At 43.0% G+C, this 23,003-nt stretch overlaps 3 protein-coding genes across 4 annotated transcripts; 1 reads left to right on the top strand and 2 right to left on the bottom strand.

The window, feature by feature from the left end:
* The first annotated feature begins 748 nt into the window (after window positions 1-748).
* On the top strand, window positions 749-7,797 carry LOC139410794 (serine/threonine-protein kinase N2-like). The gene is made up of 19 exons (XM_071156306.1): window positions 749-860; window positions 1,151-1,292; window positions 3,167-3,321; window positions 3,545-3,767; window positions 3,886-4,032; window positions 4,298-4,407; window positions 4,641-4,784; window positions 4,892-4,967; window positions 5,066-5,246; window positions 5,414-5,555; window positions 5,727-5,816; window positions 5,912-6,003; window positions 6,133-6,309; window positions 6,429-6,491; window positions 6,576-6,652; window positions 6,777-6,919; window positions 7,108-7,215; window positions 7,369-7,449; window positions 7,594-7,797. Exons 2-19 carry the CDS (start codon window positions 1,160-1,162, stop codon window positions 7,795-7,797), a joined length of 2,346 nt encoding a protein of 781 aa, XP_071012407.1. The 5' UTR covers window positions 749-860; window positions 1,151-1,159.
* A 995-nt stretch (window positions 7,798-8,792) lies between these two features.
* Window positions 8,793-10,753, bottom strand: LOC139410793 (palmitoyltransferase ZDHHC12-B-like). 2 transcript variants are annotated; one of them, XM_071156305.1, is made up of 5 exons: window positions 10,583-10,753; window positions 10,195-10,328; window positions 10,012-10,092; window positions 9,690-9,856; window positions 8,793-9,544 (listed from the first exon to the last, which is right to left on the bottom strand). In XM_071156305.1, exons 1-5 carry the CDS (start codon window positions 10,677-10,679, stop codon window positions 9,229-9,231), a joined length of 795 nt encoding a protein of 264 aa, XP_071012406.1. In that variant the 5' UTR covers window positions 10,680-10,753; the 3' UTR covers window positions 8,793-9,228. The 2 variants fall into 2 exon arrangements, with proteins under 2 accessions (XP_071012406.1, XP_071012405.1); XM_071156304.1 differs by having other exon boundaries at window positions 10,012-10,101; window positions 10,583-10,748.
* A 131-nt stretch (window positions 10,754-10,884) lies between these two features.
* On the bottom strand, window positions 10,885-22,605 carry LOC139411975 (calcium-binding mitochondrial carrier protein SCaMC-2-A-like). Its single transcript, XM_071158743.1, has 10 exons — window positions 22,368-22,605; window positions 16,933-17,059; window positions 16,710-16,797; window positions 16,471-16,585; window positions 13,999-14,157; window positions 13,200-13,352; window positions 12,911-13,018; window positions 12,561-12,728; window positions 12,319-12,469; window positions 10,885-12,152 (listed from the first exon to the last, which is right to left on the bottom strand). The coding sequence occupies exons 1-10, from the start codon at window positions 22,524-22,526 to the stop codon at window positions 11,968-11,970; spliced, it is 1,413 nt and encodes a 470-aa protein (XP_071014844.1). The 5' UTR covers window positions 22,527-22,605; the 3' UTR covers window positions 10,885-11,967.
* Between the last annotated feature and the right edge of the window lie 398 nt (window positions 22,606-23,003).

The following is a 23,003-nucleotide window of genomic DNA, read 5'->3' as shown; positions in this document are numbered from 1 at the left end:
ATAAAAAAAAAAAAATTGGTCCCCGGCTGCCTTGCCAACGTTTATCTGAACATCATAATACATTGCTCGTTCTGTCACCCAGTGCTCATCAATCTTATCCCACACTTCTCCTAGCATAGTGTAAAAATTATAACATAAAGCTATTTTAGAAGTGCACATATTTTTACAATTATTACACTGCATGCATCCCATTTAAAACTGGACTTAAAGACATGTCCTTCTGCATAAAGAGCTGACTCCCAGGAGCGTTTGATGTATGTCCCAGGCATTCCCCCATGCTGGAATGGGTTTAGAAAGGCTCTAGCTGGATGCTCTCTGCCTGTCCTGTGGAGAGCGTCTCTGTGTTTGTCTTTGGTTGGTGACAGAGAGGAACATGTGGTTCTGCGCTGGCCAATGCTGAGCCTGGACAGGGACATCAGCACTCACAGACTAACAGCAGTGTTGGCACAGCAGAGGGATCCCTGCCACCCCTGCAGGAAGCCTACACAGGAAAAACACAGTGAGAGAGAGCGAGAGAGAGAGAGAGAGAGAGAGAGGGAGGGGTGAGAGAGTGATTAGTAACAGAAAGAAGAGGAGAACAGGATGCAGTGGAAGAGGGATTTTGCAGAGCAGTCAGCAGAGAGGCGAAAACAAACACAAGGAAAGACTGCTGTGTGACCAGATTCACAAGATGTAAAGCAGCTTCAGGAGGAACCCTGCCTGCTTGTTTGCCACTGATGCTCTGCAACAACAACAGCAGAGGACTTGTTGTATTTTCAAGGATAGTGAAGGTGGAAAGGTGCAATGTGAGAAGCCCTCCTGTGGCCAAGAGGATGACAAATTAGCCCTTATTCAGCAAGGAGAGACAGGAGTGCTCCGAGGTTAGTGAAGTGCATGGTCATACTACTGTTTTCACCTGGTTTAGGCATGTTTGTATTATTATTTTAGCTCATACAGACCTTTTTTTCAGATTGGACACTGACAGAGCTGAGACTTACACAGATGCCTCTTGTTTTTCAGTTTCTCATTCACCACTATTTTATGAGTCAGACAGACTATCAGAGTATTTATTTTCTTGGATCAATAAACATGGAGCAGGTTTTGTTCAGGTGTACTGTACTGGACTGGGTGTGTTCCGCATCATTGTGTTAGTTTTATTATCACTTTCCAGGATCTGGAGATGCTGTCTACAGCTCAGCAGATGCTGCAGGACAGCCGTTCCAAGATCGAGCTGATCCGAATGCAGATTATCAAAGTCACCCAGACTGGTGTTGGGGATGGGAGCAGCAACCATGACAGCACCAATCATGGAGGTCAGAGCTTTATGGTACAGTTTAGTTAGGTGATCATGGTTACAATATACAGTTAACTCAATCCACATCTTTGCACAGAATTGAAAATGCTATCAGGATTGAACTGCCATCAGATAGGTTACTGTCTTGTATCTTACTATAATTTGTTAGGTACAGTGCATTCGAAAAGTATTCAGACCCCTTTACTTTTCCCACATTTTGATACGTTACAGCCTTATTCTAAAATGGATTAAATACATGTTTTTATTCATCAATCTACACACAATATCCAATAATGACTAAGTGAAAACAGGTTTTTCGATTTTTTTTTGCAAATTATTAAAAATAAAAAACAGAAATACCTTATTTACATAAGTATTCAGACCCTTTGCTATGAGACTCGAAATTGAGCTCAGGTGCATCCTGTTTCCATTGATCAACCTTGAGATGTTTCTACAACTTGATTGGAGTCCACCTGTGGTAAATTAAATTGATTGGACATGATTTGGAAAGACACATATCTGTCTATATAAGGTCCCACAGTTGACAGTGCATGTCAGAGTCAAAACCAAGCCATGAGGTCTAAAGGAATTGTCTGTAGAGTCAGAATTGTGTCAAGGCACAGACCTGGGGAAGAGTACAGAACATTTTCCCCAAGAACATAGTGGCCTCCATCATTCTTAAGTGGAAGTAGTTTGGAACCACCAAGACTTCCTAGAGCTGGCTGCCAGGCCAAACTGAGCAATCGGGGGAGAAGGGAGGTGACCAAGAATCCGATGGTCACTCTAACAGAGCTCCACAGTTTCTCAGTGGAGATGGGGAAAACCTTCCAAAAGGACAACCATTTCTGCAGCGCCAATCAGGCCTTTACAGTATTAGTGGCCAGATGGAAGCCATTCCTCAGTAAAAGGCACATGACAGCCCACTTGCACTTTATCAAAAGGCACCTAAAAGACTCTCAGACAATGAGAAACAAGATTATTTGGTCTGATGAAACCAAGATTGAATGCCAAGCGTCACGTCTGGAGGAAACAAGGCCCCGCTCATCACCTGACCAATACCATCCCTATGGTGAAGCATGATGGTGGCAGCATCATGCTGTGTTTTCAGCGGCAGGGTATGATAGACTAGTCAGGCTCTAGGGAAAGATGAACAAAGAAAAGTACAGAGAGATCCTTGATGAAAACCTGCTTCAGGACCTCAGACTGGGGTGAAGGTTCACCTTCCAACAGGACAATGACCCTAAGCACACAGCCAAGACAATGAAGGAATGGCTTTGGGACAAGTCTCTCAATGTCCTTGAGTGGCCCAGCCAGAGCCCAGACTTGAACCTGATCGAACATCTCCGGAGAGACCTGAAAATAGCTGTGCCATGACGCTCCCCATCCAACCTGGCAGAGCTTGAGAGGACCTGCAGAGAAGAATGCGAGAAACTCCCCAAATACAGGTGTGCCAAGCCTGTAGCATCATACCCAAGAAGACACAAGGCTGTAATGCTGCCAAAGGTGCTTCAACAAAGTACTCAATAAAGGGTCTAAATACTTATTGTAAATGTGATATTTCAGTGTTTTATTTTTGATTAATTTGCAATCATTTCTAAAGGCCTGTTTTTGCTGTGTGTAGATTGATGAGGAAAAAAACAACAATTTAATCAATTTTAGAATAATGCTGTAACATAAGAAAATGTGGAAAAAGCGAAGATGTCTGAATGCTTTCCGATGCTCTGTAGTTCCCGTGTTTGTTTTGCTTGCTATTTTATATGCTGGTAGGATTATGAAAAATGTAAGATCACTGAAAATGACAACTGTATTACCTATGTGAGGATATATCATAATGCTTTCTCTATGCAGTCTAAGTCTGAACTTGGCCTGTTTTCTCATGCATCTTTGATCCAGAAGGAAGTACCCCAGTGGGTGTAAATCCCCTGGACATCCATGTGTTTGAGTTAAAACACTATGTCCAGAGAGAGACAGAGGTGGTGAAGGTGGCCAGGGATGTGGTGAAGCAGCTTGAGGAGCTGCCATCCCAGGACCAATTGGCCCTGGCTGAGGTGGGCTAGCTAGAATGTATCTATAAACTATTTTTTTTATTGTTTTACAATTCTATTTGAAAACATTCTAAAAAACAACCTACAAAATTAGTATAATTTCAGAGGGACTAATGAATATTTTGTACAATTAGTTAGTTTGAGAGTGGAAAGAGTCTTGGTTGGAACATTTGTTTTTGTGCCTATGCTATGCATGTATGGGAAAATGCATAAATCTCTCTACCAGGCCCGGTCCCGTGTGCAAGACTCTTCTCAGAAGCTAGATCTTCTGCGACTTTCTCTGGAGCACCGCCTGGGGGAGTCATCTCAGGAGGCTCTCCGGGAGCCTGTCACCAAGCAGGGGCTCCCTACAGTATACCCACCCCCTGAGGGACAACCGCAAAATTGCCTACTTTGCTCCTTCCCCTCCTCCACCTCCTCATCCTTTCTCAAGCCTGCCTCCCTAACAGGTAACTACTCTCTTCAAACCTTACAGGTATTTTACGCCTGTTTATGGATCTGATGTAAAAGCAGAATGATAATGTTTATTTTAAGGCCTGTTCTCCTGATGCATGTAATATTTTACAGGCACACTTGAGGTCATGCTTCTGGGATGTGAGGACTTGCTGAAATCACTGCCAGGACGAGGCCAAATAACCAGTGGATCTTCTTCTCCGGAGAGCCCACCAGATTTCAATGTCAACAGCCAACCTGATCACACAGAAAACCTCTCCTGTAAGTTCCCATATAAAGGACCTTAGTCCTACACAGCTCTTTAGTGTTAGATTCAACATCCACTACCTCCTCGTCTGCAGGGGAGTGTACTGTGTCTGTATGGTATTAGGGTTAGTGCCCAGAGGGCCAGTGACTTTGTGTTGAAGCTATGGTTGTTGCATTTGAATATCCCAAGTACTGCACCTGTAGAACCATCTCTACTAGATGTTATTGTAGTCATGGAAGTACAGTATAGGACAGTAATATCAGACTTTCTGTCTGGCAGTGGAGATAAGTGCAGTGTTGAAACTGGATAACAGAGTGGTGGGTCGTACCCACTGGAGACCTTTGAGCAAGCAGGCCTGGAGACAAAGCTTCAGCATCCAACTGGAGCGGGTAAGTAGTGGCAATGAAGTGGGAAATTGATACAACCAGTTGAAGTGGGAGAGGTGACTGGTTGAGGCATAGTTATTTTAAATGAACACCAGGAGGAACCATTGTACTTCACATAACTGGTTGTATGGGAACTCTATGGAATTGTTGTACATAGTCTGAAAGTGTCTGTATTGGCAAAATACCATATAGTTTCTCAGTTGGGAGATTGCACATGCATCTTTGTGCCCCCACAGTCTCGGGAGCTAGAGATTGGGATCTACTGGCAAGACTGGAGGGTGATGTGTGCAGTCAAGTACCTGCGCCTGGAAGAGTTCCTGGACAACCAACGACATACCCTGTGTTTGTGCCTAGAGCCCCAGGGAACACTCTTCACTGAGGTCTGATTCCTTTATATTTCTGAATGTGAGATGGCTTTGCCAGAGTTCGGTCTATCAACCAGATACCCATATGTAACAAGCTACTTGTTTTTCTGGTGGCTTTGCAGATTACGTTTGTCAACCCTGTGATTGAGCGTCAACCCAAACTAAGGCGTCAGAGGTGCATTTTCACAAAAGAGAAAGGTACTGTATGTAACCTGGCTGTGGTCACAGATCAAATAGACCTACTCATGTTACTGTTGATGATGAGTGTTGATGGGTGTTCCTGTCCCTCCACTCAGGGAAGAACTTCCTTCGTGCTGCCCAGATGAACATGAACTTTGCCACATGGGGTCATCTGATGATGAGTGTCCTGCCTCAATGTTCCTTTACCACTTTGAGTCCGTCTACTTCCTCTGATGTTGTGGTCAACCCCTCACCTTCTACCAATAAGGCCACTCGGTCAACCCCCCTACTGCCAGGGTGAGAAATTACACATAGCTGCCCATGGAAACAGTAGAAATAGTCAAATATGTATTTTGTGTAGTGTATTTATAAGAATATTTGGTTATGGGAGTATATGTAATATCTTTATCATTGCATGATTTCCCTGAATATATGACCATCACTGTGTTTCTCTATATCTGCAGTGAAGTGCCGGTGATTAGTCTTAACATAAGTGAGGAGCGTTTAGCATTTAAAACGTTTAGCGTTGACCAAGGAAGAAACATCCCCAACACGGTGTCAACAGCACAGAAAACAGCACCTATGCCTACTCTGACAGAAAAAGAGGTAAACATCCATACCAGCTCCACTAAACATAAAATGGTGGTTCTAGTCTATTGTCATCTTGTTAAAATAAAGTGCATAAAGTGCATTGGTAGACTTGCTATTTGAATAAATGACTGGCCTTGATTGCTTCATGATTCTACCTTCGTAGCATATCCGTCTGTCTCTTTTCAGTCCTCCATTGAAAACTACACAGAGAGAACAAGGATGCAGATGGAAGACTTCAAATGTATCTCTGTCTTGGGAAGAGGACACTTTGGAAAGGTTCAGACTTTTTTGCCAACACGACATTATTTTACAGCACTATATGATTTTGCACAGCCCACTGCTTCATGTACGCCAATGTTCACCCTATCCAGGTACTTCTAGCTGAGTTGAAGAAGACAGGAAAACTCTATGCCATTAAAGCCTTGAAGAAGAGGGATATTGTAACCCGTGATGAAGTGGACAGGTTAATGTTCTTTATTGGGACATATACTATACAATGAATAGCCTTGCTCACCTTACACAAATACATTAGTGATACCCACAGATAATAACTTATTTACAGTAAGAAATGCTCTTTCTGATGCCTTCACAGTCTTATGTGTGAGAGGAGGATCTTCGAGATGATCAATGCATCGAGGCACCCTTTCCTGGTCAACCTGCACGGCTGTTTCCAGACCAGTGAGCATGTTTGTTTTGTCATGGAGTACTCACCAGGAGGAGACCTCATGATTCACATCCATAATAACGTCTTCTCTGAGTTGCAGACCAGGTGAGTTTTACCCGACAAGCACACACACACACACACACACACACATACACACACACACATGCACGTGCCATTAAAAAAACATTTGGACAGTGCAAATGTGTATTTTCTTTGTGTTACAGGTTCTACTCAGCCTGTGTTTTGCTGGGTCTAGAGTTCCTGCATCTGAATAAGATAGTTTATCGGTGAGTCGTGTCTATGAGTCATATTAACTAGCACTTAATACAGCTCTGGCTACAGCTTATTTCATTTGCATGTGTTTTTCATAGAGATTTGAAGTTAGACAACTTGCTGATGGATGCAGACGGATTTGTTAAAATCACAGACTTTGGACTTTGTAAAGAAGGTAAAATTATGGTTTATTATATCTTACGACAGGGTTTGTGGTTATGTGTGGAAATTACATATAACAAATTGTATGTGTGTGAGCATTTAGTTAAATGCTGCTCCATCTGTTGTTGTACTGGCAGGGATGGGGCATGGCGACCGGACATCAACATTCTGTGGAACCCCAGAGTTCCTGGCGCCTGAGGTGCTTACTGATGATAACTACACACGAGCTGTGGACTGGTGGGGCATGGGCGTCCTTATCTTTGAGATGCTTGTGGGAGAAGTAAGTCATCAACAGACCAGAAACACACTCCATAAAACACAGTCATATATTTTTGTAAACAACAACAACAAAAACAGTCACAAATCAATAATAACAGTACAAATACACAGAAATGTAAAGCTTTATAGTTTCAATGACTGGTGGTCATATATCAGACTAAAGGCTTCCCCCTCTCCATCTTGTGCCAGTCTCCATTCCCAGGAGAAGATGAAGAGGAGGTGTTTGACAGCATAGTTAATGATGATGTTCAGTATCCTGGATGCCTCTCTCCAGACTCCATCTCCATCATTCAAAAGGTAACAACCTCCCCTTTCTCTGCTCATTCTGTCTCTCATATTTTTATATATTCGGAAACCGTTCAGAAATAGTTTTGTTTTGAAAATATCCGTGTTTGAACCATCCCCCTGTCTGTGCATGCTGATCCCTAATCAAACCCCTCCTCCCTGCAGCTTCTTAAGAGGAATCCAGAGAAAAGGCTGGGAGCCGGAGAAGGGGACGCAAATGAAGTCAAGGAAGAGAAATTCTTCAAGGTTATTTAGTTTAAATAAAATAATTTTCAATCAATGCTTTTAGATATACTGTAAATGCATCAACCTTATCTTTGAGATGCTTGTAGGAAAATAACTTATATTTTGCAATTTAACCCATATGCACTGTATCTATTTGACAAACAGACTATAGACTGGGATGCACTGCTAGCTAAAAAAGTGAAACCTCCGTTCCTGCCAAAAATTAAGGAGTCTGTGGATGTCAGTAACTTTGACAGCGAGTTCACGAGTCTCCAGCCGATCCTGTCACCTCCTCCCGTGTCCTGCAGCCTCTCCCCTGAGCAGCAGGAGGCCTTCGCAGATTTTGACTTCTCAGCCCTGCATGGATGAAGCAATCAGAGACCAGGGTTGCATCCAGCTCATGAAACGGTTGCATGAACAGTTCCATAGCACAACCTTTTCATAACTGACAATAACTGAATGTAGCTCGCCCCAACGGTACATGTAGATGAGGCGGACTGTCCTCACTGCCATCATCAACAAACTCAACCAAGCAGGATATGGGATATCTGCAGGTAGAAAGTAATTTGAATGCAACCCTGGTATTTCTGTGCCATGAATTAGTCTGACGGCCAGGTTCTATGACTGTTTCATTGTTTATAGTACCCAGTGATATCCAAACATTAACACTAGTGTGTAATGCTCTGGATTTCACTCAAATACAATTGGCTGCCATCTACGAAACATAACAGATTTGATGAGCGGTCTAATGTGGACAGAATTTGAGCATGCTTTGTGGCCTTTGCTTATTTTGCTATTATCAGATAACTGTTCCCTTTAGAGAGGTACACGCTGCCATTTCTATGCATCACTGTGAGAGGCTTTGCCCACTGCCTTGACTGAGCAAATGAAAAAGGCTATTTATTCCTGTTACAATGTCTTTTCAAAATGTTGTTCTGTGTGAAGATGAAAAATTCCATGTTCTCATATCTGGGTCCAGTCATTCCCTACCAATGTGTGTTTAACTACTAACTCCTACTAACATATCTACTTTCTACCTACCAGCCAATTTATAATTTTTAGTGTGACTAAAATGTGCATGGCACACTTGTTGTGAACTTAGTTTTATGTAGACATTTTCATGAGAGAAGCCATTAAATAAGGTAGCCATATTTATGAATAAACCAATATTGTGGGATTGAGCACTTAATGCAATAACGAGTGAGATTGTGAAGTGAGAGGCTGATAGTTGATTATGATAGAAATAGTATTTATTTTGCTATTAAAACGATTCAATAGTTGCTGCTAATAATTATGCATTACTGTATGAATGTATGTGGATTACCACAAATAAATGTATATGAGACAAAATGAATGCATATTCATTGAAATCATTAGTGTTTTATTGTGTTGTCTATGTCAATAAATACAAAAATATGAATACATTATTTCCAATTAATGAAAGAGTGAAAAGTTTTATCAAAGAATACAGGTAAAAATTCCGACGTTTCAACATATTATAAAACAGAGTACTAAAGCTAATGCATAACATTTTTGATCAACACCTTTCAATATTACAGTACATCATTAGTTCAACATGGAAATTAGCATACTCAATGACTCACGATAAACTGTCACTCAGTTAAACAAAACAATAAAAAATACCTAGGACCATGTATTACATAAATATCAAAACATTAGGCAACTTCAACTTGGCAAAAAATCTAAATTATGGGGGAAGCAGAATGGAAGGCCTACGCGGTGCCACGACCCAGGCTTAATCCTATAGCCTGGTATGGGCATGTTGTCTGTAGAGTGAGGTCAGACGTGATTGTGGCTCCCTCTGTAGTACACCTGCTCCCACACCACAGTTCGGCACATGCAGAAGAAGTCCCAAAGATTACAGAGAATGCCACGATCAAAGGGGTTCTCCTCGTCACTGTAGCTTTTCAGGTAGGTGATCCGGTGGCGGGACATGAACTCCCAGGTGGTGGAGTTGATGGAAATCAGATAGAGGTGGCAGCCCAGGAGCAGGACCACCACCAAGGACAACACACCTACAACACACAGCGCTGCCAGCAAAAACCCATTCACAATGAGCCACAGTTTCCAAGTGCCAGAAGAATGGAAACCTGACCTGAAAGACAGAGTACATCAAATGATATTGACATCAATAATACAACAAGGGAACTATTGCGTATGTGGGACAAATAGTATTTAATCTACATCGCAATAATAATAGCTCATAGCTACTTTCATCAGGTTAAATCACCCACACTCACCAAGCAATCTGCAATGCCCAGAGTAGAGCAAGCAGCTGAACAGCCAGATAGATGATGAAACAGCGGTGGTTTCTCTCACCCACACAATTCTCTATCCACGGACAGTGATGGTCAAACCGTCGCACACAATGTTTGCAGGCCTGGCAGTGCTTAGCTCTCATGGGCTGCTGCTTGAGACAAAGAGGAGAGAACAAGGAGTCATACATACTAACATCACCATAGCACACCCCCAATATGTAATCTCATCTGTGATCCAAGATTGTAGTTATTAAGTTATTAATGATCTAACTGCAACTGGATGGTATTCTTCCTGCTGTCCTACCTGTAGCAGACAGTAGCCACACCGGCGCAGGCGAGGTATGGGGTTTTGAGGGATCATCTCTTCCAATTCTTCACCTGAGCCCTGGGCATACTCACACATTCAAAGACAAATATAATGTAACATCAGTATGGAATACATCTTATCAGAAGGGCTTTTGGGGGAGGGTTGGGGGTTAAGGCTCACCTTGACACTGTCAGAAAGAACAAAGCCCGGGTCCATCAGAGAGACAGTGAAATACAGCATCACTGACAGCAGGACTAGCAAGGAAAACACTACAGGCTGCATCAACTCTCCATTCTCCCTTTGTCTTCGGAGATCTTAACAGGCAAAATATAAACTTACTTAAACACCACATAAATCCAACACGTGGGAGGCTGTGTTGTTAAAATTACTATTGTATTCGCTGTGACTAAAATATATGGCTGACAGCAACCACTTTATCTAGCCTGCAAGCTATCAAGAGTATTGTTTTCATAATGTGACAGTCTCCAGTCTGTGTTGCCTGGTAAGCTAACGTTAGCTAACTAAATGGCTAATTAATATGGTACGCCTCGAAGAGAAGCTAACTTACCGGTGTCATGTAAGAATAGTATCAGTGTAATAACCCATGTTAGGAGGACATGTGTGGTCCTAATTAGAAAACCAGATCGAAACACGTTTTTAAACATCGTTGCATGATTGAACGAACACTAGCTAGTTTTATTTGCAACTTCCTGTTTTGGTACTGCATGTCGTTTGTGTCAAACTTAGTACTGAACTCAATGGGGCGAAAGGGCGGTGTCAACTCTAAAATCGGAGTCGTTTTAATAAAATACCCTATTGAACATCCAGCCACAAGAACACACACGTGAGGAGTCAAGCAATACACGTGAATATTATACAATACTTTTCATTTATTTGCTCAAAGAACATTGTACAAAATTGTACAAAATGGCTCATAAAAAAAGTTGAAGTGAATTCCCAGTTTCAATCTAAAGTGAATGCAAAACACTCGAAAGTGTCTCCAGCATGAATTAAAGTGCATTAGTATTACTCATCGATCTTCTCAAAGCTCTAAAATCATGTTTGGTTTTAGGTATAAAGACAATGATTAAGTGTCCTGACAACCAAGACTCTCCTGATCTTGACTTGAGCTCATATACAGAGATTTGCACTCAACACAGAAGTAATTATTGTGCATTTCCATAATAACCAACTAAATGTAAATGGACAAACTATTACAGTTATATATTAAGTGAAAATATGCAGGATGGACTCAAGTAATAATTTATTGCATGGTTTGTATTGAAAACGTTTACAAATACATGCTCTTTAACATTGTATAAGAAGCCAATGAGATCTTATTTTGCAAACACACCCACAATACTTGTACATAATATGGCTCTCTCTAGTCATCCATAACAATCAAACCTATGAACATAAAGCCAGTTAGTGCTGTGTTCTGAACAACAACAAAAAACATGCCATTCTTAACTGTCATACCCAGACAATAAAAAACATGCCATTCTTAACTGTCATACCCAGACAATAAAAAACATGCCATTCTTAACTGTCATACCCAGACAATAAAAAACTAAAATAAATGGCAGTGTGAATAAATTGTCTATCTGCACCAAGTGAGAAGGGGAAATAATCACCACGTGCTTTTTCCCAATTTCTTATATTCTAGGAACATGAACAAATATAATTTTCATATCAGGCAAATGTGGTGGTGGGGGGGGGGGGGGGAGAGATAACCAATAACTACTCAGAAAACTTCAGCTCACAGAGTTGATACCTTGTCTTTTCATCCTATTGTCCCTTGTTCTACTCCATCTTCTGGCATTCATAGAATGAGATGGCTCCACAAACCTCAAGTGTCAGAGATTCCTTAGCCTCAACTCGGAGGGATCTCACTCACACATGCACACACACACACGTCAAAGCTGAACCATTCAGATGTCGTGAGTCACCTTCTCATCGCGACTTAACTCCCAGCGACATCTTCAGGTTCTCGTACACCACATAGCTGATGCTGACAGCTGGAATGACCTTCAGGAAGTTAGGGGCCAGGCCCCTGTAGAGGCCAGTGGCCCCTTCTGTCTGAATGATTTGTTTGAAGAGCCCTGACATTGTCATCTGTGGGCTGCCCTCCATCATGGCTATAGGAGAGACATGGCACACAGTCAGCATTAGAGCCAAAGATGAATACAAAGGAACAGCAAAACTGGTAGTTATTTATAACTGCATCGCAATAAAATAAGTAAGATTTAATATATTTGAAAGAATATAAGCAGTGTAAATTAGGTGTATTGTTGAAGGTCTCACCTTGTGCCTGCATGCGGGTCCTGACCAGGGCTAGGGGGTAGCTGGCCAGCTGACCACAGGTGCTGGAGATTGTGCCACAGCCAAGCAGAACTAACACTCCCGGGTCAGTACTTTTGGTGCCATACTTTTCTAACCAGGAGTTCTTCAATGTCTGTGGAAAAAATAACAGTCAGATAATTCCAAATGGAGCATACAATGCAGTGAAAACAGCTTTGTAAAGTTATATCCCGGTCTCTTCTTACCTCATACACAGCCAGGTCGATTCCAGCGTAGGGGATGATGCCCATCATGTTGGGGATAAAGCCCTTGTAAAAGGCACCCAGCCCCTCTCTCCTAAAGATGTTCTTTGCACAGTCAGAGATGCCAGAGTACTGACCAGTCTTTCGTAAGGCAAGCCGTGTTTTCAGAACCTTGTGTTCAGAAATGAAAGACTATGAAAATCTAGCAGGTGGCATGTAATCAGATTGAAAACATTGGCATTACTAATTTATTTGCAAATCAATCATGCATTTTTGCCCTTTCTATCCTGACAACAATAATAGATGTAATCATCCCAGGTCTATGCTAGGGGGGATGATTGATGGCTGCTCACCTCCATGGGGTAGATGGTGCTCTGAGCGATGACTCCAGCCATAGAGCCAGCTACAAAACGCTCCAGGATGCCAAGTGTCTCCTTATCACTGCCAATCAAACGCTTGATCTGTGCCAGAGAGTTTTTCAGTTGAAAGGAGAGAGGGGAGAAAATAAGATGGGGCAGACACTGGTTAGAACATGAACTTGGTCCTCACTTCAGAAATTGAGATTAAGGAATTATAATAATGGTTTATATATCATTTTAAAAAGAGTAATAGAAATTAAGAAAATTATATAGGAGCAAGTACCTGCTCATAAGCCATGAACTTAATGGCAGTTTCAGGTGCAATTTTGACGATGTTCATTCCGTTCCCTCTCCACAGCGACCTCATCCCACCTTCTTTGATCATCTGGGTGAGCCCACTCATGATGCACATGTTGTTGCTACTGGAACCATGGACCTGACAAATAAAGAATATCAATGTTTATCATACAGAAGTCACATGAACAATAACACAATTAAGGGCGTATTCTGAATTGAGATCTGTGCGCTTAACTCAAATGTTAATGCACATCTTCCATTGATGCCAATTCATGATTTACATGAAAGTTGGCCTTTTATTCTCATAACATTTCTTCAGTTATCCGGAATAGGCTTTGAGAATGTGAACATATTTGCTCAACGGGATCAGTGTGGAACAAGTCAGTGTTCTGGTATCAGTTGTAACAACACAAGATGACACTAGACGACTTGTTCAAACAGATCCACTAACGCCAATCAGGGGTTACTGATCCCCACATTGCTATCACGTAAAAGCAGATCTAATCTCTCCTGATGCAGCCAATCACAACTCACCAGAGACGATGTGCTGGCTCTTAGCCACTAACATTGGTCAGCTGAATGAGCCGGTGGGAACGAACAGCCCCCAGGACTCTTGCCCTCTGTTCTGGCAATAATCTACGTACTCATTAACCCATGTATGGCTCTTAGGTAATAAATAAATTGGTTATTGAGGGCTAGGTGTACCATTACTAGGACTCAAACTGTTGTTGGGAATACATGGCTGTCATACTATCTATTAAGACAGTAGATCAAGGGCTTCTTACCTGCATGAGTACTTTGAGTCGGTCTAAGGGGGCGGTGAATGTTCGGGACACTGCTCCTGCACCTCCGCCTGCAACCAGATGCCTCCACCATATTCCTGACAGTTTTTCCTCTGTTGTGAAGTCATCAGGCACCATCAGATTCTCACCTACATCAAAGAGCTACAGAGAGTAGAAATATATAGAACATGAGTATTATTATACGCTATTATCTTCTCTTTTGGCCCAAAAGACATTGGAGCTATCTAAGAGCAGTTTGCAATTATAAATATAGTCAAGCTATTTATTAAAAAAAAAAAAAAAAAAAGAGGGGGGGGTGACTGAACATTTTTCAGTGTGTGTGATTTCTAAGGCCCCATGTATACACAAAACTTTCATCTAGAGGTTGGGACAGGGAAGAGTGGTATTGACAGTGAAATGTGCAGTGTGCGTCTGCCCTCATCCCTCAAAACATAGGTCACCGGTCATGAGGCTTTAGGTCAGTGATTACTTCATGTTCTGTGTTAGGAAGCAAGTTGAATTCTGTTGTTTCCTGCTCTGCTATTTCTGGGCCATTTCTTTGTAATCTGATATCAAACCAGAGAGAAAATAAGGTTGTTTGTGCTTTAATGTCATGGTTCAGACTGCTGATATTATAAGGGTATAGAATAGAGTGCATGTTCCCTTCTTGTAAAGCTATCTATTACATAATGACAATCTGACTCAGCCAGCGAGACTCCCGACTCTACAAGTCCCTACAGAGGTGCCTTTGCAAAGCCCATGCCAGAGTACAGGCTCTATCCTCCTGAAGCTTTACCATGCCAGAGTACAAGCTCTATCCCCCTGAAGCTTTACCATGCCAGAGTACAGGCTCTATCCTCCTGAAGCTTTACCATGCCAGAGTACAGGCTCTATCCTCCTGAAGCTTTACCATGCCAGAGTACAGGCTCTATCCTCCTGAAGCTTTACCATGCCAGAGTACAGGCTCTATCCCCCTGAAGCTTTACCATGCCAGAGTACAGGCTCTATCCTCCTGAAGCTTTACCATGCCAGAGTACAGGCTCTATCCCCCTGAAGCTTTACCATGCCAGAGTACAGGCTCTATCCCCCTGAAGCTTTACCATGCCAGAGTACAGGCTCTATATCCCCCTGAAGCTTTACCATGCCAGAGTACAGGCTCTATCCTCCTGAAGCTTTACCATGCCAGAGTACAGGCTCTATCCTCCTGAAGCTTTACCATGCCAGAGTACAGGCTCTATCCTCCTGAAGCTTTACCATGCCAGAGTACAGGCTCTATCCCCCTGAAGCTTTACCATGCCAGAGTACAGGCTCTATCCCCCTGAAGCTTTACCATGCCAGAGTACAGGCTCTATCCCCCTGAAGCTTTACCATGCCAGAGTACAAGCTCTATCCTCCTGAAGCTTTACCATGCCAGAGTACAGGCTCTATCCCCCTGAAGCTTTACCATGTCAGAGTACAGGCTCTATCCCCTGAAGCTTTACCATGCCAGAGTACAGGCTCTATCCTCCTGAAGCTTTACCATGCCAGAGTACAGGCTCTATCCTCCTGAAGCTTTACCATGCCAGAGTACAGGCTCTATCCCCCTGAAGCTTTACCATGCCAGAGTACAGGCTCTATCCCCTGAAGCTTTACCATGCCAGAGTACAGGCTCTATCCTCCTGAAGCTTTACCATGTCAGAGTACAGGCTCTATCCCCTGAAGCTTTACCATGCCAGAGTACAGGCTCTATCCTCCTGAAACTTTACCATGCCTGAGTACAGGCTCTATCCCCCTGAAGCTTTACCATGCCAGAGATGAATCACCAGCTGAAAACTATTTCATGATCGCCAAGTTGATATTAAAATCAGGTTATATAAGTGTGTGAGTAACACTACTGGCATGAGATGGTCAGGCCAAAGTGACTTGAGTGAATGTCGTGGGACATTTTCCGTGGCCTTTGTTTTGGGTGGTCATCCCATCTCCAAGCAATGCTTCCGAATATTTTTTGCCCCCGCTCGGCTTATAAATATTGTTCTGTAGCTCTTGACACATAGGAGAGGTAAACAGGCTAAGATTTAGAGCTGGCTTTTCTTATTAAGACATACTGTATTTCATTACCCCACCCGCATGCTGCCCAAGAACACACTGTCCTGTGAAAGTGGTTCTGAATACCGAGGGGATAATTTGAGTGTCCTCTTAACACTTTACAAACGTAATAAACATTTTACACAAGGGATAATTAAAACTGTAATCAACATTTGATATACAAGGGGGTAATTCATGATGGCCATTACATTCAGAGCGTTCCTGTCCTATTTAAACACTAATAAGACTTAAATGGTGAGGCACGTCCGTTCACAGTGTTAATCTATGTAATAGGATTAACATCCCTATTCACAATTTTGTGAATGAGTGTACTCAAATTAACGTGAAATAGAATTGTTCCCTGCTTGCTGGATAGCTAGTTCACACCCCCCGTCCTCCCACCCTTCTCACCGTGGAGTGTTTCCAGTAGAGGGTGATCTCAGGGATGTTGTTCTCTTTGGGGTGTAGCAGAGGGTAGTTGCTCCACTCATTCCAGTCGATGGTCATTGTGCCATTCTTATCCATGCTATTGACAAAGATGAAAACAAAACCATAAACTCTTGAGAATATGAATCAAACTGGTAACAAAAGACATACTGACAAGATTGACCAAAATCTTAAGGGAACACTGCGCCATTATAATATCTTACCATTGTAGGATCTTCTCGGCATGCTGCTGTGATATGTGAACACCAAGGTCCTGGAGTGACTCCATGATTTCCTTAGAATATATTTGACCTGAATCACAATGGAAGAAGACAATTCATCACCAATCAGAATTCCACCTAAATCAGAAAAAAAAAACATTTGAATTGTGTGGTAGCTAAGGTATGTCCCCAAACTGTAACAGCTGATTTGTGGATAATTGCATACCAGCTCTCCTTCTGTCCAGGCTCTTGAAGACAAGTCTCAGGTCTTTCTCATGATCTTGCAAATAGTTCACAAACTCCTCGAAGACCATCTGCTCATCCAGGTCCTTATCTGCACTTTTCACTGCTTTCTGCAGAGGCAAACAAAACCAAATGATCAACAACAGTGGAAAGGCACACTGACCTGCTTTCTATTATGAGACATTATAGAGGGGCCGATTGAAAATCAATCAACTGTAGTAAAGCCTAGACTGGGGACTTCTCTGGAGGTGGACAATACTAATGGAATGTATTGTAAGCACCTGGAAGGAGGGTAAAGTGTGAATAATGTCATTCTTGATGGTGTCATCACCTTAATGTCCAGTCACGACAAACCATTTCCGCAATATGTCTCTGAGAGGCAAAGACCACAAAGGTCATATGTTGAAAGCATGCGGACTCAAATCTAGGCTAACCTGTCCTACATTCACTGTCAAATGTGACATACGCCTGGATTTTTATTTATTTTTATTTCACCTTTATTTAACCAGGTAGGCTAGTTGAGAACAAGTTCTCATTTGCAACTGCGACCTGGCCAAGATAAGGCATAGCAGTGTGAACAGACAACACAGAGTTACACATGGAGTAAACAATTAACAAGTCAATAACACAGTAGAAAAAAGGGGAGTCTATATATACATTGTGTGCAAAAGGCATGAGAAGGTAGGCAAATAATTACAATTATGCAGATTAACACTGGAGTGATAAATGATCAGATGGTTATGTACAGGTAGAGATATTGGTGTGCAAAAGAGCAGAAAAATAAATAAATAAAAACAGTATGGGGATGAGGTAGATGAAAATGTGTGGGCTATTTACCAATAGACTATGTACAGCTGCAGCGATCGGTTAGCTGCTCAGATAGCAGATGTTTGAAGTTGGTGAGGGAGATAAAAGTCTCCAACTTCAGTGATTTTTGCAATTCGTTCCAGTCACAGGCAGCAGAGAACTGGAACGAAAGGCGGCCAAATGAGGTGTTGGCTTTAGGGATGATCAGTGAGATACACCTGCTGGAGCGCGTGCTACGGATGGGTGTTGCCATCGTAACCAGTGAACTGAGATAAGGCGGAGCTTTACCTAGCATGGACTTGTAGATGACCTGGAGCCAGTGGGTCTGGCGACGAATATGTAGCGAGGGCCAGCCGACTAGAGCATACAAGTCGCAGTGGTGGGTGGTATAAGGTGCTTTAGTGACAAAACGGATGGCACTGTGATAAACTGCATCCAGTTTGCTGAGTAGAGTGTTGGAAGCAATTTTGTAGATGACATCGCCGAAGTCGAGGATCGGTAGGATAGTCAGTTTTACTAGGGTAAGTTTGGCGGCGTGAGTGAAGGAGGCTTTGTTGCGGAATAGAAAGCCGACTCTTGATTTGATTTTCGATTGGAGATGTTTGATATGGGTCTGGAAGGAGAGTTTAGAGTCTAGCCAGACACCTAGGTACTTATAGATGTCCACATATTCAAGGTCGGAACCATCCAGGGTGGTGATGCTGGTCAGGCGTGCGGGTGCAGGCAGCGAACGGTTGAAAAGCATGCATTTGGTTTTACTAGCGTTTAAGAGCAGTTGGAGGCCACGGAAGGAGTGCTGTATGGCATTGAAGCTCGTTTGGAGGTTAGATAGCACAGTGTCCAAGGACGGGCCAGAAGTATATAGAATGGTGTCGTCTGCGTAGAGGTGGATCAGGGAATCGCCCGCAGCATGAGAAACATCATTGATATATACAGAGAAAAGAGTCGGCCCGAGAATTGAACCCTGTGGCACCCCCATAGAGACTGCCAGAGGACCGGACAGCATGCCCTCCGATTTGACACACTGAACTCTTGTCTGCAAAGTAATTGGTGAACCAGGCAAGGCAGTCATCCGAAAAACCGAGGCTACTGAGTCTGCCGATAAGAATACGGTGATTGACAGAGTCGAAAGCCTTGGCAAGGTCTATGAAGACGGCTGCACAGTACTGTCTTTTATCGATGGCGGTTATGATATCGTTTAGTACCTTGAGCGTGGCTGAGGTACACCCGTGACCGGCTCGGAAACCAGATTGCACAGCGGAGAAGGTACGGTGGGATTCAAGATGGTCAGTGACCTGTTTGTTGACTTGGCTTTCGAAGACCTTAGATAGGCAGGGCAGGATGGATATAGGTCTGTAACAGTTTGGGTCCAGGGTGTCGCCCCCTTTGAAGAGGGGGATGACTGCGGCAGCTTTCCAATCCTTGGGGATCTCAGACGATATGAAAGAGAGGTTGAACAGGCTGGTAATAGGGGTTGCGACAATGGCGGCGGATAGTTTCAGGAATAGAGGGTCCAGATTGTCAAGCCCAGCTGATTTGTACGGGTCCAGGTTTTGCAGCTCTTTCAGAACATCTGCTATCTGGATTTGGGTAAAGGAGAACCTGGAGAGGCTTGGGCGAGTAGCTGCGAGGGGGGGGAGCTGTTGGCCGAGGTTGGAGTAGCCAGGCGGAAGGCATGGCCAGCCGTTGAGAAATGCTTGTTGAAGTTTTCGATAATCATGGATTTATCGGTGGTGACCGTGTTACCTAGCCTCAGTGCAGTGGGCAGCTGGGAGGAGGTGCTCTTGTTCTCCATGGACTTCACAGTGTCCCAGAACTTTTTGGAGTTGGAGCTACAGGATGCAAACTTCTGCCTGAAGAAGTTGGCTTTAGCTTTCCTGACTGACTGTGTGTATTGGTTCCTGACTTCCCTGAACAGTTGCATATCGCGGGGACTATTCGATGTTAGTGCAGTCCGCCACAGGATGTTTTTGTGCTGGTCGAGGGCAGTCAGGTCTGGAGTGAACCAGGGGCTATATCTGTTCTTAGTCCTGCATTTTTTGAACGGAGCATGCTTATCTAAAATGGTGAGGAAGTTACTTTTAAAGAAAGACCAGGCATCCTCAACTGACGGGATGAGGTCAATGTCCTTCCAGGATACCCGGGCCAGGTCGATTAGAAAGGCCTGCTCACAGAAGTGTTTTAGGGAGCGTTTGACGGTGATGAGGGGTGGTCGTTTGACTGCGGCTCCGTAGCGGATACAGGCAATGAGGCAGTGATCGCTGAGATCCTGGTTGAAGACAGCGGAGGTGTATTTGGAGGGCCAGTTGGTCAGGATGACGTCAATGAGGGTGCCCTTGTTTACAGAGTTAGGGTTGTACCTGGTGGGTTCCTTGATGATTTGAGTGAGATTGAGGGCATCTAGCTTAGATTGTAGGACTGCCGGGGTGTTAAGCATATCCCAGTTTAGGTCACCTAACAGAACAAACTCTGAAGCTAGATGGGGGGCGATCAATTCACAAATGGTGTCCAGGGCACAGCTGGGAGCTGAGGGGGGTCGGTAGCAGGCGGCAACAGTGAGAGACTTATTTCTGGAGAGAGTAATTTTCAAAATTAGTAGTTCGAACTGTTTGGGTATGGACCTGGAAAGTATGACATTACTTTGCAGGCTATCTCTGCAGTAGACTGCAACTCCTCCCCCTTCGGCAGTTCTATCTTGACGGAAGATGTTATAGTTGGGTATGGAAATCTCAGAATTTTTGGTGGCCTTCCTGAGCCAGGATTCAGACACGGCAAGGACATCAGGGTTAGCAGAGTGTGCTAGAGCAGTGAGTAAGACAAACTTAGGGAGGAGGCTTCTGATGTTGACATGCATGAAACCAAGGCTTTTTCGATCACAGAAGTCAACAAATGAGGGTGCCTGGGGACATGCAGGGCCTGGGTTTACCTCCACATCACCCGCGGAACAGAGAAGGAGTAGTATGAGGGTGCGGCTGAAGGCTATCAAAACTGGTCGCCTAGGGCGTTGGGGACAGAGAATAAGAGAAGCAGGTTTCTGGGCATGGTAGAATATATTCAGGGCATAATGCGCAAACAGGGGTATGGTGGGGTGCGGGTACAGCGGAGGTAAGCCCAGGCACTGGGTGATGATGAGAGAGGTTGTATCTCTGGACATGCTGGTTGTAATGGGTGAGGTCACCGCATGTGTGGGGGGTGGGACAAAGGAGGTATCAGGGGTATAAAGAGTGGAACTAGGGGCTCCATTGTAAACTAAAACAATGATAACTAACCTGCACAACAGTATACAAGGCATATTTACATTTGAGAGAGACATACAGCGAGGCATATAGTAATCACAGGTGTTGAATTGGGAGAGCTAGCTAAAACAGTAGGTGAGACAACAACAGCTAATCAGCTAGCACAACAACAGCAGGTAGAATGACGATTGATTAGGCAGAGAGGGTCGGATTAACTACACACAGATAGAAGGAATGTACTCTATGGGAACACTGTCACGTACTGTATTTCAATACAGTAAATCAAATATCAACACCGGCCCTATTTTAGACCAGGTAGACAGGCTTAGAGTGAGTTCGCAGGATATAGATAGATGTCCCAGGCACTATTACCCACCCCTGAAGACATGAGGGCTCAATCCACAATGCCAAACTCTGCAATCAACACCATGCCTTGTCTATGGTAAGTGGGTCAAACAGTCTTGGGGGTCTTGAAGCTCCAGCCAAGTCTTGCATGCAATTACTTAATCATTCCATCATCTTCCAGTGATTTCTTTATGCTAATTTGCAACCCTGAATCCAATGGTTTAGGGCTCCAGGTCAATGATACTTGATTATATCAATAAGAGGGTCTTGCAGGCCAATAGTTTTAATTTGCAAGCCCTAGGAACCATCAATGTATAGCCAAACAATAATAATCCATCTATGCACTATTTGATCTTTTGATGATAAATAGTTGAGTTATTCAATGAACTTAAACACCTTCATGAAGTAATTCATTTAAAAAATATATTAAGGAGCATCATTATGTCATTATGTTTAACATTATATTCAGATAGGTGCACTAAATTGCATGGGAGCACTGGGTAGATGTAGAGTTTGACTAAAGTTAGTGCTATCTGGGATCATTGGGACGTTCCTATCTTTAACCTAACCCCTACTTTTACCCTAAATTTAGCCCAACCCTTACCGTTTTAAATGACGTGAGTTGGGATGTCCCAAAGATTCCGTTTATACCTTTTCCTTTTGACAAACGCATAGCCAAAGTCATAAACGCCACCCATTTATAAAATGCATTTCTTAAAAAGTAATTTTAAACCAACACACTACTAACCTTATGCCTAACTTTAAATTAAGACCAAAAAGGAAATTTGAGTTATTAATTTTTACTTTATAGGCCATTTTGACTTTGACTGTGGTAACTAATGGAAACCGTGACAAACCGCGGGTGCAGGAAGAAGGGGTTTGTACTTACAGGAAACTACGACCGCGTGATCGTTACAAATATGTGTAATTTCGAGGAATAACCAAATACAACACTCAAAATGTAAAACTTGATGTGAACCCCGCTGAAGCATAAATACATGTAAGTAAAATAATATACGGCAAGTTTTACCTTTCTCCATTTCCGATAAGTAGAAAACTCTTGTGAAGGTAGAAACACACTCAATTTGAAGAGCGATTTCAACTCCGATGGTAGTCCATTGGACTCAAAATACTCGAATTCAGCCGCATCCGAATTCGGAACAGGCACATAAAGGCACAGGCCAAGCATATTTAAAGTAAAGGTAAACACGTTCCACAATAAATAAATAGCTAGTAAGTACACCAAAGACTGTTCAACTTCGCGTGTTAATACTAAAATGCCGGTAAGGAAGTGCGTTGTGTTATAGAAACCCATGAAACCACTCCCTTTTAAAAATAAACCTATTTCATTGGCTCTGTATTTTTTCCCCACTCGGCAACGTAATTTGCTCGAACCACCACTGTATCATTCCATTGCGCCCTTTACGCAAGATCAAGGCAAATACATTCAAAGATGGCCTGAGTTCAACCAACATATCATAATAACAACTTTCTGAGAATGTCCAGCTTAGACAGAACAGACATTCAGTTCCTTCAACTGGTATGTTCCTTGGATTATTATTCAGCCTGTTAGTAACAATGTTTACAACTCTAGGAATTCTGAGATAAGATGATAAAAGGCACATCAAGGTATGTGTTTAATACCAACATTCTAGGAGGACTACAT

Source organism: Oncorhynchus clarkii, chromosome 6 (genome assembly GCF_045791955.1).
Source record: "Oncorhynchus clarkii lewisi isolate Uvic-CL-2024 chromosome 6, UVic_Ocla_1.0, whole genome shotgun sequence".
Taxonomy (NCBI): Eukaryota; Metazoa; Chordata; class Actinopteri; order Salmoniformes; family Salmonidae; genus Oncorhynchus; species Oncorhynchus clarkii.
Note: the sequence above shows the minus strand (reverse complement) of the source record. Positions and strands in the feature narration are given on the sequence as shown.